Here is a 12,631-nt window from a genome sequence, read left to right as displayed (position 1 = left end):
AGGTTGTTGACAATTGTATCAAAGCATTAAGAATGCTCCCTTTACCATTCAGTCCTCTCCTTTGGAAATTATTGCTTAGAAAAAAGTCAGCAGACTTTTTCTTCTACAGGTTTCCTTTTGTCCATTGGTAAAATCGGAATGTTTGTACTTAGGAACTTAGTTTTATTTTTAAAATGGTGGAAATGTACAGTTAAGGCTAATGAAAACCACCTTAATGCCAAATGCTTCTATATAAAGGAAATTCCTGATACGTTCCCGCATCGTCATGAATTCCTGGATGCTTTCAGGGGCTACTGAACCTGATTAAAATGATTATGGAAGTTTCTTAAAGTAAATATGGTATTTATTTGAAATTTCCGTTGTATCATACTACTTGAATGTCTGTTTGTTCTTACTACTTGGACTAGTTGAAAGACATTATAATGGTTATGAAGCATTCAGGCTCCATAATTGTATTTGAAGCAAATAGTTCATATTTTTTAAATAACAGTTTTTTTTCTCTTAACTAATTTGCTTTGTTCTTTTGATTTCTTTGAAATTGGCCCTGTTACTTCAGTAATTATTTTCTGACAGGAGTTTTCACCTGGGATACTCCATTTGCAAGGACACTGAGTAGAATGCTACTCAAAATCATTGAAGTAGGACTGTTTATAAATATGACAGATCCTCTTAAGGATGTTTTCAAAAGACATAATTTCCAGGGTGGGAGTGGTGGTTTCTGATTCTGATTTCTTTGTGAAAGCTGTAATAGTTATAGTTTTTCTTATCTAAATAGTATAATTTTTTTATCCTGTGATGTGTATGAAATAATGCAAATTTTTAATCATGAGTTATTTTTTCTTAAAATGAAATAGAGTCATAGAAATTGTTTGAATTGGATCTGTATGCATATTGAATGTTTCTTTCTGTTCAAGTCATGTAGCTTCTGTTGTTCATAGCAGAACTGATGGTAGTTTCTGAGACTTGTTTATGCAACTCTCAAACAAGCTGGGTACCTCCTGTTTAGTAGGATATACATTTGTCATCATTTTTATTAAATTCTACCAAAAAAAGTTGAAAATGGACTTCACCAAAACAGTTGGGTTTGGCTTGAGTATTTTGAGAAGATTGTTCCTGTGGACTTTGCAGACTTAATTTTGGGTTCAGTAAATTGTTCTGGAATTTAGTGAAATACTTAAGACAACTGTACCAATGACTGTAAATGGGAAAATACTGTTCTCTGAATTACTAGCTGAATCTATGGCTGAAGTCCATTCTTATGGTGTAGGGAACCTGCTTTGGCAGGGAGGTTGGACTCGATGATCTCTGGAGGTCCCTTCCAACCCCTATGATTCTGTGATTTGCAGGGAGGAGAAGGGCAAGACCCAGACTGAATTAGTATAGGAATATTTAATAGACCACTCTGTGTTTCAGTTATAAGTCTTCTTTCTGCTATGTGCTATGTGGAATCTGTTTGCAGTTATGAAGCTTTATTCTCTTTCAGACTAAGCTTCTTATGTGGTGACAGATTTCAAAAGAATGTATTTTGGTGTGTACTGTGACTGTGTATTATTCTCTTTACAAGTGACTAACTATAGAGTTTTTACACCTCTGTTATATAAAAACAGAGTAAGTCAGCAGTGACCTGCAAAGGTAATTGCTCAAATCTAGATAAATAATCTTATAATTATATACATCCCTTTTCTTTTTCCCAAGGGCATACGTACAGGAGTAATGAGTATTGGATGCCAAAATGTCAGGTATAAGTAGACTTCTTTGTGCAAATGAGAGATTATAATGAATTGGCATCAATTTTTCATACCACAGGATTGGCTCATTGAATTCCTGAGACACAATTCCCTCCAATGCTACTACTGGCAATGACTGTTTGAATAACTATGTTACATGTGCTTTGCTGAAATTTTCTAAAACTGATCTGTTATAATTGTTGTTTTGGGTTTTTTTCCTTCTCTCCTCTTTTCTCTTTTCTGTACAGGTGATTTCTATTCTCTGCTTTCCAAGCTGCTAGGAGAAAGGGAAGATGTTGTTCACGTGCATAAACAAAACCCTACAGAAAAGGCAGAATCAGATCTTGTAGCTGAGATTGCTAATGTAGTCCAAAAGAAGGACCTTGCCAGAGAGATCACAAATCATGAGAGGGACAGTACTGTTCTTGTCAGAGACAGAATTCACAAATTTCACAGACTAGAGTCTACCTTGAGGCCACCAGAAAACAAACAGTTTCCTTTACAACAGCCTAAGCATGCTGAGGGAAGCTGGGAAAAAGAAAATACAGGAGGTGGGTTAGGGGTTAATTTTATACAGTGAAATGCCATTTAAGAGCTGTGATCCACATTAGCAAATCTGAAGGGAATATCAGTTGATACTTTGAAGTATTTTATATAGCAGCTTTCCTAATTGTGGAAATGTTCTGCCTTATTTTAAGAGGGGTTTCATTGTTTTCTTTCCCCTCCATATGTGAAAAACAGTACTGGTACTGTTTGGATTGTTTTCCAGTTTAAAAGATTTTGTATCAATAATGCTAAAACTGGCTAAAACCAAAAGTACATGCTAATCACAGGGAGTGAGGAGTTTTCTTAATACAGTTAATTACTGTGAAGTAGTCACTGAGATAACTGCTGTACTTTAATTTTTTGGATTTATTTGGTTTGTCAGACACAAGATTTTTGAAATTCACTGCTGTAATTCTGTTGGCTGTTTTTTTCCCTCATTCCAAAAGAGTTGCAGTTAATGATGAAAAAGTCTTCAGAAGTAAAATATTCATTACAAATTGGCTTTGGCTATCCTAATATTTCTGCACAGGCTGTTGCATTATACTGGGATTACAATTAATTCCCTTCAGGTTTCCATGACAGCAGAAACCTTAGAAGTGTTGTGTTTGTTTTAGTTGCATTTTTGTCTGTGTGATTGTGCTTAGTTTTGCTAATGTGGAAAGCCAGATAATGCAGCATGTGATCAGTATCTTATTTAAAACAAAACAAAACAAAAACTGGTATGTATGCATGGAAGTCATCTGTATGCGTAAGTTGCAGCAGCACATGCTTGCTTTTATGTTGCAACCAACAAACTTGATGTTTCAAAGTACTGTTGTATACAATTATACATCATTCATTTGATTGTTTATTTCTATTCAAAATGTAGTGTTATGTGAGCTTTTGTTACAGTATTCAAATTCAGCACAGTTCTAGGTATGTATTAAATGGAAAGCCAAAGCTAGGGACTCTTATTTCAGTTGGTTAAATGAAAGCCTTGTCAAAGTATTAGCATAGAGGGCAAAAAAAAAAAAACCAACAGGATATTGTCACTTGCCTAACAAGTTAAATGTGATTCCATAAGCAACAGTGGAGTTCAATTATTGGAAGGGTAGCATGCATATATCTGCAAAACCATTTTGTTAACTTCAAAATGATCACATGTGATGTGCAGAAGGAAAAAGGCTTGGATAAGTCTTTGTTTTAACTGATTCAGGTGAAAGAGTGTCAGCGAAGTGAATAAATGCCTTATTCACAACACCATATTATGGCATTAATTCTGACTGTAGAAAGTGTTTTCTCTGATACTTTAGTTGCTCTGTATTTATCTGAGGGGAATATGTTGGCGGAGCACTAATAAATGCACTTCTAAAAGTTGCAATTCTGAGATAAAGCAAAACTGAAATGATGTTAGCGTTCTTTCCCATTGTTTCTTTCTGCTAATTACAGAAATTCTGAACAGCAGAAGCTGTCAGCGCCATCTTTTGGTAAAATATTTAGTGCAATAAAGTCTTTAATCACATCCAGACTTTTGGATCTATGTGTACTAGAAAACAGAGCCTTGCTTCTGTGACGGTTTTTTTACTCTAATAGAGAAAGAAGATTTAAGGCTTTAAGTTGTGATGATTTAATGAAAAGAAACATTGCACCCTTCATAAAACTGTTATATTGAATTTAAAAAATTCTGCTTGTTAGAAGACTGTGGCTTCTGCAAAATTACAACATCAATTTCATTTAACTGCTTAACCAGAATTGTAAAAATTTAATATTTTTAGTCTTGCCAAATATTCTATTTTTTTAACATGTGACTGATGTGAAATCTCTAGTGACCAGGTAAGTAAGGTTGTTGTAATTATTATGTCTATAAGCTTATGCCACTGCTGTTCCCGCACTGTTCTATCGTTACTGTGTGACTGTTCATTGGTCAGTCATGTTGTACTGGATCACTGCAACAGCACAATTGCATCTCCTAATTGTAGCTTACAGCATAATTTTCCAGTTTTAAAAACTCCTTTTAGAGCTCTTGTTTACATTTGTCAAAATGTAGATAAAAACTATGGTCACGGAGAGTAAATGAAGTGAATGAATAAAATTCATAAAGTTAAGATCTGCCAAGGGTTTACAGAGAGTAAGTTGTAATTTTACTGATAAATAGAGGCTTCACCCTTTCAATTCTAGGGAAATTAGAAGCCGATTTGCATTTTGGAAGTCTGTTTAATTCTTAATAATGTTACTGAATCAGAAGAATTGCCATTCAGATGTTCTGATCCTCAGTTTAGAAGTCACATTTACAACAAAACCACTGATTGTTGTATAGCTGTATTTTTAAGTTATTTTAATGGGTATAAGTCATTGCTTGGTTTCATACATAACTGGTTGTGGGTGCTTTTGTAGGGAATTAATAATAGTTTCAGATGTATGTGAATTTAGTATGCAAGCTTTTGTAAGAAAAGTGAGTTCCCTTTTGGATACACCTTTTTACGAGGGCTTCCTGTGTGAATCAAAGGAAAAAAAAAAAAAAAAACCATAATAAATGAATTTTGAAAAACTGTAAGAAAATGCAATTTCTTGTGATTAAGAATATTTAAAGTCATTTTCAACCTAAATGATTCTATTATTTTATTGGTTTTATCTATCAGCAATCTTTTAGCCTTTTAAAAAGGACAACAAAATTTTGTATTTTGCAGTACATGACTTTTGAGAAACTGAATTTTACAAAGACCAAAATGTATGTTTCTGTGTTTAGACTTGCAGATGTTCTAGATTTTTTTTTTTTTTTTTTTTTTGAAAAGTCTTAGTGATCAAGAAACATCAAAACATTAAACATGCATAAGTATGGGATGGACAAGTGGCACTGGATTTGCATCCTTTCATTCCTTCTGAAACCCTAGTGTCCTGTTTGAGGCGAGTGTACCTCGCGCTGTGCCTGCTGTTAATGATCAGTACTGTACAGAGGTGCTGTGGATTTTTTGAATGTGTGTAATTTTTTTCTTCACAGTTCTTTTAGCTTGAAGCTTTTTTTTTCTAGACTAAAACTACTACAGATTAGGATATAATTTGTTTCAGAATTTCATGGTTGATTGTGTTCACAGCAGATGATGACTGTCTTAGATTTGCCTTAGTTTCTCTGTAACCTACTCTGTTATCTAAAGCTGCAAAGATAAAATTGCAATAAATATCAAGATATGTTTGTAAAGGTAAAATATATGTCTTAGTTAGGTTTCAGCACTATTTTTCTCTTTTCCTGGAGTAGATTGTAGAAGGTTGTTTTCTGTCCTCTGCACCTCTTCACAGTATTAAGGGAAGTGGGGGTTATGGTTGTCGGGTTGAAGAGGTTGAGGTTTGTGTCCCATCTCATTTTTTCTTTCATAATGCAGCAGCAATGCAAACCAACCTCTTGGATTTCATATTAAGCACTTTATCTGTGAGAAATTAATTTTCTTAGTCAACACTCTGCAATTTTTCCAAATTTTTTTCTGCCTTTAATCACTCAATTTTTACATACAACATAGGTTAAAGCAAACTTCTTTTTATATTTCTAATTTTAATCTTAGTTATAGCTATGTTTTTCTTTCTTCTTCACTGGGGAGTTTTACAATTTAAGACAAGTGCAGGAAGTATCCTACTTGTTAGCAGTGTTCACTTGCTTAATTCCTGTACTTTTGATTTAGTATGAAGATCAGTTTTGTGTTACTTAAAAACTGCTCTGCATTTGTTCTTAAACAGTGTCCTATTTCATAAACAGTGATAGATATTATGCCCTCTGTTTCTTTCATCAAACTTAGATATCCGTTTCCTCTTCATGCCTGTAATGTACATTAAAAATATTTATGTACTATAATATATATATAATTTTATATAATGATTAACAGTCGTGTGTTTCTGTAATCGATCAGTGTTAGAAAGTATTTACAGAGCTCCTCAGACATATAGAATCTGTGTAGCTATATGCTTATAAGGCACAGAAGAATGAAGTCAGTAGAAGTCTTGAAATGTCTGTGTTCCTGCAAATAACGGATACCAGTGTTTGTGCATGCTTTACTGCAATAAAATTATGCTTGGAATTGAATTGCAGTGTTTTCATGAAAATTATGCATGTAAGGTAATATTCATACAATATCAAACACTCCTGTTTACCAATTTTATGTTTTGTTTTGTTTTTGTTTTTATAAATACACTGCATTAATGTCTTTTGTTTCTTTGATCAGATTTCCACATAGAAGAGGCTACGGAGTGGCCAGGGTTAGACCTCAAACTAGGCCAAGTTTCTGGTTTGGCTCTGGACCCTGAGAACAACCTAGTTATCTTCCACAGAGGTGATCATGTTTGGGATGAAAAGTAAGTAGATCCTTTGCAGAATTACATGTTAAAAGATCAAATTGGTGTATGCTGTTTGAGTGTCTTTTTGAAGAAACAAAGTAGATCCTTTTCTATTTAAGATTCAGCTCTTTGTACAGATCCTTTGCTACTTAAAATTCAACTCTTTGGCTGAAAGTGCCTTGAGGAGACTCAGAGCTTGTGACTGACAGGTGTCATTGATGGGGTTGCTAGAGCTTTGGACAATAAGAACATTTCTCTAAGGATTAAGAGCATTGTACATTTGGTTCCAAAACTGCATGCCCTAATTAGTGTGATCTTAATTATTCCTGCTTCTCCATGTTGTTGTCTGGATTAACTAGCCTGGAAGAATTATATTTTAGTAAGATTTACTAAATGTAGAGCTAGTTTTGGTTCATCTGGATTGAGTGCATCTGTCTCTATATCCACTGGTGCCAAAAAAAATTGATTGTTAAAGAGAACATGCTCAGAACATTTTTTCATTACTGACTTAATTAAAAACTAGCGTAATCTCAAAAAGAGAAGAAAAGCCATTCTTTCAGTGTTTAATACACCCAAAAATACATAATCTAAGGACAGAACATTCCAAATAGAGTATGGTGGCCCTGTTTATATAATGCTGTCTTTCACTTTTATTTTTATTTATAGTTTAGGAATCCCTGCGAAACCTTTACACCATTATCAGTGAATTCTAGAGTTTGACATTGGACACTGCGTGGAAAAAGTCAGCTTCAAAGAATTATTGTATCTGCTAGCTAAGCACTTCATTCGATATTGTTAGGTTTCCTTTTGCAAATGAAGTGCATTCATTTTTAGTTCATCTTCTTATGACTTATTATTTCTGCTGCTTCTTTATTGTCCCTATCAGTTACCATGTTTCAAAGTTCAGAGGCCTAATGTAATCAATACTCCTTTGTGTAATAATTGTGTCATTCCTGTCGCTTTTAGATGTGGAGGATAAGAAATTAACTCAGAAGTTAATGTATTTAGTAGGAAATACATAGGTAATTGAGTATATATTTTTCTTTGCAAATCTTAAACATGATCAATTGAACCTGAAAGCTCAGAATTTTTCTATTTTAGTGCATAGTACAGGAACAAATTTAAAAAAAAAAAAAAGAATCTGTGCTATTAGAAACTGTGCAAGTGTTTCCAATGCGTTATTAATATATGCCATAAAAGCTGGATTCTTGATCAACTAAATATAGCTGAATGAATGCTTTGTGCTGTGTTGTAAGTCAGCCTTAGTCTGCTTTTGGAGCACAGTTATGCAATGTCAAGTCCTGTAATATAGTAGCAGCTTTTTCAGTGGCTCTTAGCTCTTTCTTGGCATAGTTTAAAAAATAAAATAATAATAATTCCTTTAAATTATTCATGTTCTCTTACCACATACTGTTTTCAGTTTAGTCTTTCATGCTGTGTGTGCAGTGTGCAAAAAGATGGAACTATTCACCTGGTTGAGCAATTAATCATTTGAAAGCTTTTGGTTTTCATGATGAAAAAAGATTGACTGTGAGTAAATGATAGAAAAAAATAAAGAATATAGAATCTTTCTTGAACGTTTATTGCATTCCTGACAAGGTAGTTAGATTTAATTTAGTCTGGATATTGACTAAGAATAGAGCTCTACATTGTACTTTCAAGGGTTATGAGGTCAGGTGATCTGTCTAAGCTTAATACATAGCATGCCAGAAAGGCACTAGGTGTGGTACTAAATTGTTTATGTTAGTATGAAGCGTCCAGCTGAGAAGCAGAAAAATAGCTGTGAAATTGGAGTTTGAAGTTAGAAGTTGTGACATTCAGCATATTTTAGTTGTCTTTTGATATGAAACTGCAGAATCTACCAGAAAACAATGATGGGAGCAGAGCAATATAATGTTTAACAATAAGGTGTTCTTTTGTTTGTTTGTTTTTTTTTTAATATTTTTTTATTCCCATTTATCAAATAAAAAAGAAATGCTGACTACCTTGTAAAATGGTCTTAAGCCCTAGGAAGAGTGGCTCTGTAGCACACTAGTCTAACTCCTAGAGAAGAATATTTTACAGGGAGAAGATGCAAGAAATTCCATTCCATATCCTCATTTCAGTGTTCACTAAGCTTCCTTTGCTGAAAATACTGTACAGTCTCATATTTATGCTGAAACCACTCATTTCCCAGAAGAGCTGAGTAGTTATTAACAGGGAAAGCTTAGAATTCTGGGCAGGGCTGTTTCTAGGATCCAGAATAATAATCAGGAAAGTTGATAGTTTTTTAAACTGTCTAACTAGTCAGTTAGAGATGGAATCTTTGTTTCTTCTTGTTGTTGCTGTTGTTTTCATGGAATGCATACCCTCACTAAGATTCTCTTCTGTGATTAGCTGTGCTGATTAATACTAATAGTGTCCATTGAGCTTGACCTTCAGCTGTTTTCACTTGTATCCATTAATGTGGGCGTAACTAACACATTTTAGCAAAGTTAAACAGGTAGCAAACATCCATCATGCAGCTGTGGAAGGCAGGAGTAAGATTGTTGGCCCCAAACCTACGTCTTTGCATTCATACATAAAGATATAACGTTAGCCAAGTATCTTAGAAACTGCTGTGCTGCTGCCAAGCATTAGCTCTGTCTGTCCAGTGTTGCTTTTCCAGTGGTCTTCTACGCCTGCAACAAAGTCTTAGGAGTATCGGGACCTTGGGCCCCTGCCATTTACTGAAGTTAGCCAATGTGAGTTGGGCCTTTTTGGGAGACTTTGTGGGTTTGTTCTTTTTATTTTTTTCTTTAACCTGGAGTGTTGTATGTGAAGTTGATAAAGGGACTGGGATATACCCTTCTGTGAGGCAGCTGGGAAGGCTGGAGATCTCGTCAATGTCTATAAATGCCTGAATAGAGAGTGCAAAAGGGACAGAGCCAAGCTCTGTTCTGTGGTGCCCAGCAGCTGGACAAGAGGCCGTGGGCACAAACTGGAGCACAAGAGGTTCACTCAGATCGTCAGGAAGCACATATGTGCTGTGTGGGTGGTGGAGCGCTGGTACAGGTCCAGGCTGTGGGGCCTGGAGACCTTCAGAAGCTGCCTGAACATGGGCACAGGCACCCTGCACTGTGTGGCCTTTCCGGAACAGCTGTTGGACCAAAAGATGCAGAGGACCATGCCAACCTCAAATATCCTGTGATTCTGTGCATTTCAACATAGTGTCTTGGCAAAGTGTTCAGGAAGGGCTCTGCAGAGAGTTCTAGTAACATTTTGTTCATGATCATTTCCAGCTAACAGGATATATTGATTTTTGTCAGCAGATAAATAAGTAGCAACAGATAGTCAGCGTACATAAAGATGATATCTAAACACTATTTTTTTTTTTTTTAATCCTCGTCTATGTATAAACTTGAATGCATTATTTTACAGGTTTTTCTGGTTACAAATGAAGCTGGTGTTGCTTTTCCACAATAAAAATTCTAGACATATGAATTTTTAATATTTCGGAGAGACTAGGCTGTTAGGACTATGGAATTTAAAGCCTTAATAGCTATATTCATTATCTTGTCTGTGACTACAAAATATATTCTTGTTTACCAAGTTGCATCAGTCATGTCTGGGTTTTTCTTAGGGCGATTAAAAATGGTCTTAAAAATATAAGGCAGGAGGGCAGAGCACGTCATTTATTAACATTTTTTATCCATAATCTAGTACCATTTTTTAACATTTATATCTAAATTTTGTTGATAGAATTTTAATGAAGGTTAACAGAGCATCTGAAGGCTGAATGCATTCAATTTGAAGTGTTGAAGGAATAGCCAGCTTCTCTGTAGGAATACAAAAAGCTGATTATTATTTTCTTTACGCATCGTATGGTAGTTTTATGTCTGGAACATTAATCAGTTCTGGTTTTTAATGTCCGGAGTACATAATAATGTTATAACTGTTTAAATAATTTTTTTATTAATAAATTCCATTTACTTTGAAAATTGTGCGTGGAGCTTTGCAGGTAAGATATATATGTATGTATACATTACACTGGTTCATTCTGGTAATTATGCCCTGGTGATTTACTGTGTTTGTACTTAGACTGCATTGTTTTTATTTGCCATGGCAAAGAAAAAAGAAAAAAGAAAAAACAACAAAGCCCAATAACAATAAAAAAAACTCAGAAGGCTTTTTGGTTTGCCAGCTTGCTCTAGAATTATCTTTAGTTGTTGCTGAGTTGGTTGTTTGCTCCTTGAATTAGGATGTCGTAACCTTAGTAGGAAATGCAGATATCCTAAATTAGAACTCCTAGGATCATAAAATAATAAAATAAGACAACAATAATACAGTGAGAAAATAAAAATTCAAAAAAGTCAAGTAACCCGCACTGGAATTAAAATACAAAACCTGACTTTAAGTTTTGTGTTTACTGGTCGCCACTGGACTGTTCTAATACTGGCTTTGTATTCCAATGTTTTTGTTTAGTTCTTTCGACAGCAAATTTGTTTATCAACAAAGAGGACTTGGACCGATCGAGCAAAACACAATTCTTGTTCTGAATCCAAGTAACGCAAAGCTGCTGCGTTCCACAGGCAGAAATCTGTAAGTTTTGTGGTTTGTGTGGATTTTGTTGCCCTTACTAATAGAACTACTAACATTTCCATATATTTGAGTCCCAAAAGTTGCCAACCCATTTTCACATGCTTGTTTTGTATTGCATTGTGTGATTGTAACCTCTTGAGTTTCTTAAACAACAGAAAAATCAGCAAATAATCTAATCGTTTACCTTCTTTATTACATCTGCTTTCTACCAATTTATTTCATTTAACCTACCAGACAGATTAGCAGAAATGCAGTGTTGTTTGTTTTCTTTAAAGTCATCAAATGTTAGCCTGACTGAGAATGCAGAGATAAAGTGACTTCCAGATTTGAGACATCCTTGTAAAGAAAATTCTGTACTGCTAGATAAATATTTTTCTTTTTTGTGAAATGCCAACAAGTTATTAGTAGAGCAGTACTTTATCAATTTTTTTTTAGTGTATTGCTATTTCATGATTAAAAAATGAAATCTGCAAATCTACATCATTATTCTCAGAAGAAGATTTTAGCTTGATTCTTCTGTATTTATGCTTGCAGATTTTATCTACCTCATGGCTTGAGTGTAGATAAAGATGGTAACTACTGGGTCACTGATGTAGCTCTCCATCAGGTACGTTTGTGAAGCTGTAATAACTGAACATTAGTATTTTGCCATTATTGTTTGTTTGCTTTCTGTGAGATTTATGTGAACTTATGATATAAGCTATTTATATAAGGTCAGTTGATATATATATAAAATAAAATAAATAAATAAAAATATATTTATATAAGGTCTGTTAAGACAAACATTAAGAATGTGCCCACAGAAATAGATCCCTTTGACCTTCATGGAATATAGTTGTGTGTGGGGTAACTTGAGTGTAGTATTCAGAAGTGGAAATACCCGTTTTTAAAAAGTGATTCTTTCAAAAGAAGGCAGCTTTTTCTGCTAAATATTTGCTAATCAGCTTTCTTGTGAACTCTAACTCGGAATGGCAACTGTTTTGTTTGCTGTACTCATGGGAAATTTGTGTTTAAAAAATTTCTCAGAATCAAAACTATTATAAAGCTGATGGTAGATGTCATAATCAGAACGTTAAGGTTGTATTTAGTATATGCAGTTACTTTATGCAGAATAATACATATACTTTCTATTGGCAGTTCTCCCTCTTTTTATTTCACCCTCCATAGTTGAAACCTCTTCTCTTTTCCCTTTGGCTAAAAAGGTTTTCAAACTGGGTGTGGATGCAAAAGAACCGTTGCTGATCCTTGGAGTAGCTCTGCAGCCAGGCAGTGACAGCAGTCATTTCTGCCAACCAACCGATGTGGCTGTGGATCCGGTCACTGGCAGCATTTATGTGTCTGATGGCTACTGCAACAGCCGCGTCATTCAGTTCTCTCCAAATGGATTGTACATCATGCAGTGGGGAGAAGGTTAGAATGCTTGGTACTGCTGTCATCAATTCATGTTGTCATGAACTGTGAAACTGCTGGCATTGTTACTCTCATCTAAGAAAAAGAAA

The 12,631-nt window shown here is 34.7% G+C and overlaps 1 protein-coding gene across 3 annotated transcripts in view; it reads left to right on the top strand.

Moving 5' to 3' along the window:
* PAM (peptidylglycine alpha-amidating monooxygenase) overlaps positions 1-12,631 on the top strand; it is a 69,511-nt gene that overhangs the window by 43,561 nt on the left and 13,319 nt on the right. For 2 of the 3 annotated variants that reach the window (XM_042864903.1, XM_042864902.1), the window contains exons 15-19: positions 1,976-2,278; positions 6,461-6,590; positions 11,016-11,132; positions 11,667-11,739; positions 12,335-12,542. In XM_042864903.1, coding sequence (XP_042720837.1) covers positions 1,976-2,278; positions 6,461-6,590; positions 11,016-11,132; positions 11,667-11,739; positions 12,335-12,542 — 831 coding nt within the window. The remainder of the gene's footprint in view (positions 1-1,975; positions 2,279-6,460; positions 6,591-11,015; positions 11,133-11,666; positions 11,740-12,334; positions 12,543-12,631) is intronic. The other variant, XM_042864904.1, reaches the window with a different exon arrangement.

The sequence above is a fragment of the Lagopus leucura genome, unplaced genomic scaffold, assembly GCF_019238085.1.
Source record: "Lagopus leucura isolate 7727_CA_CO unplaced genomic scaffold, USGS_WTPT01 Super-Scaffold_774, whole genome shotgun sequence".
In the NCBI taxonomy this organism is placed as follows: Eukaryota; Metazoa; Chordata; class Aves; order Galliformes; family Phasianidae; genus Lagopus; species Lagopus leucura.
Note: the sequence above shows the minus strand (reverse complement) of the source record. Positions and strands in the feature narration are given on the sequence as shown.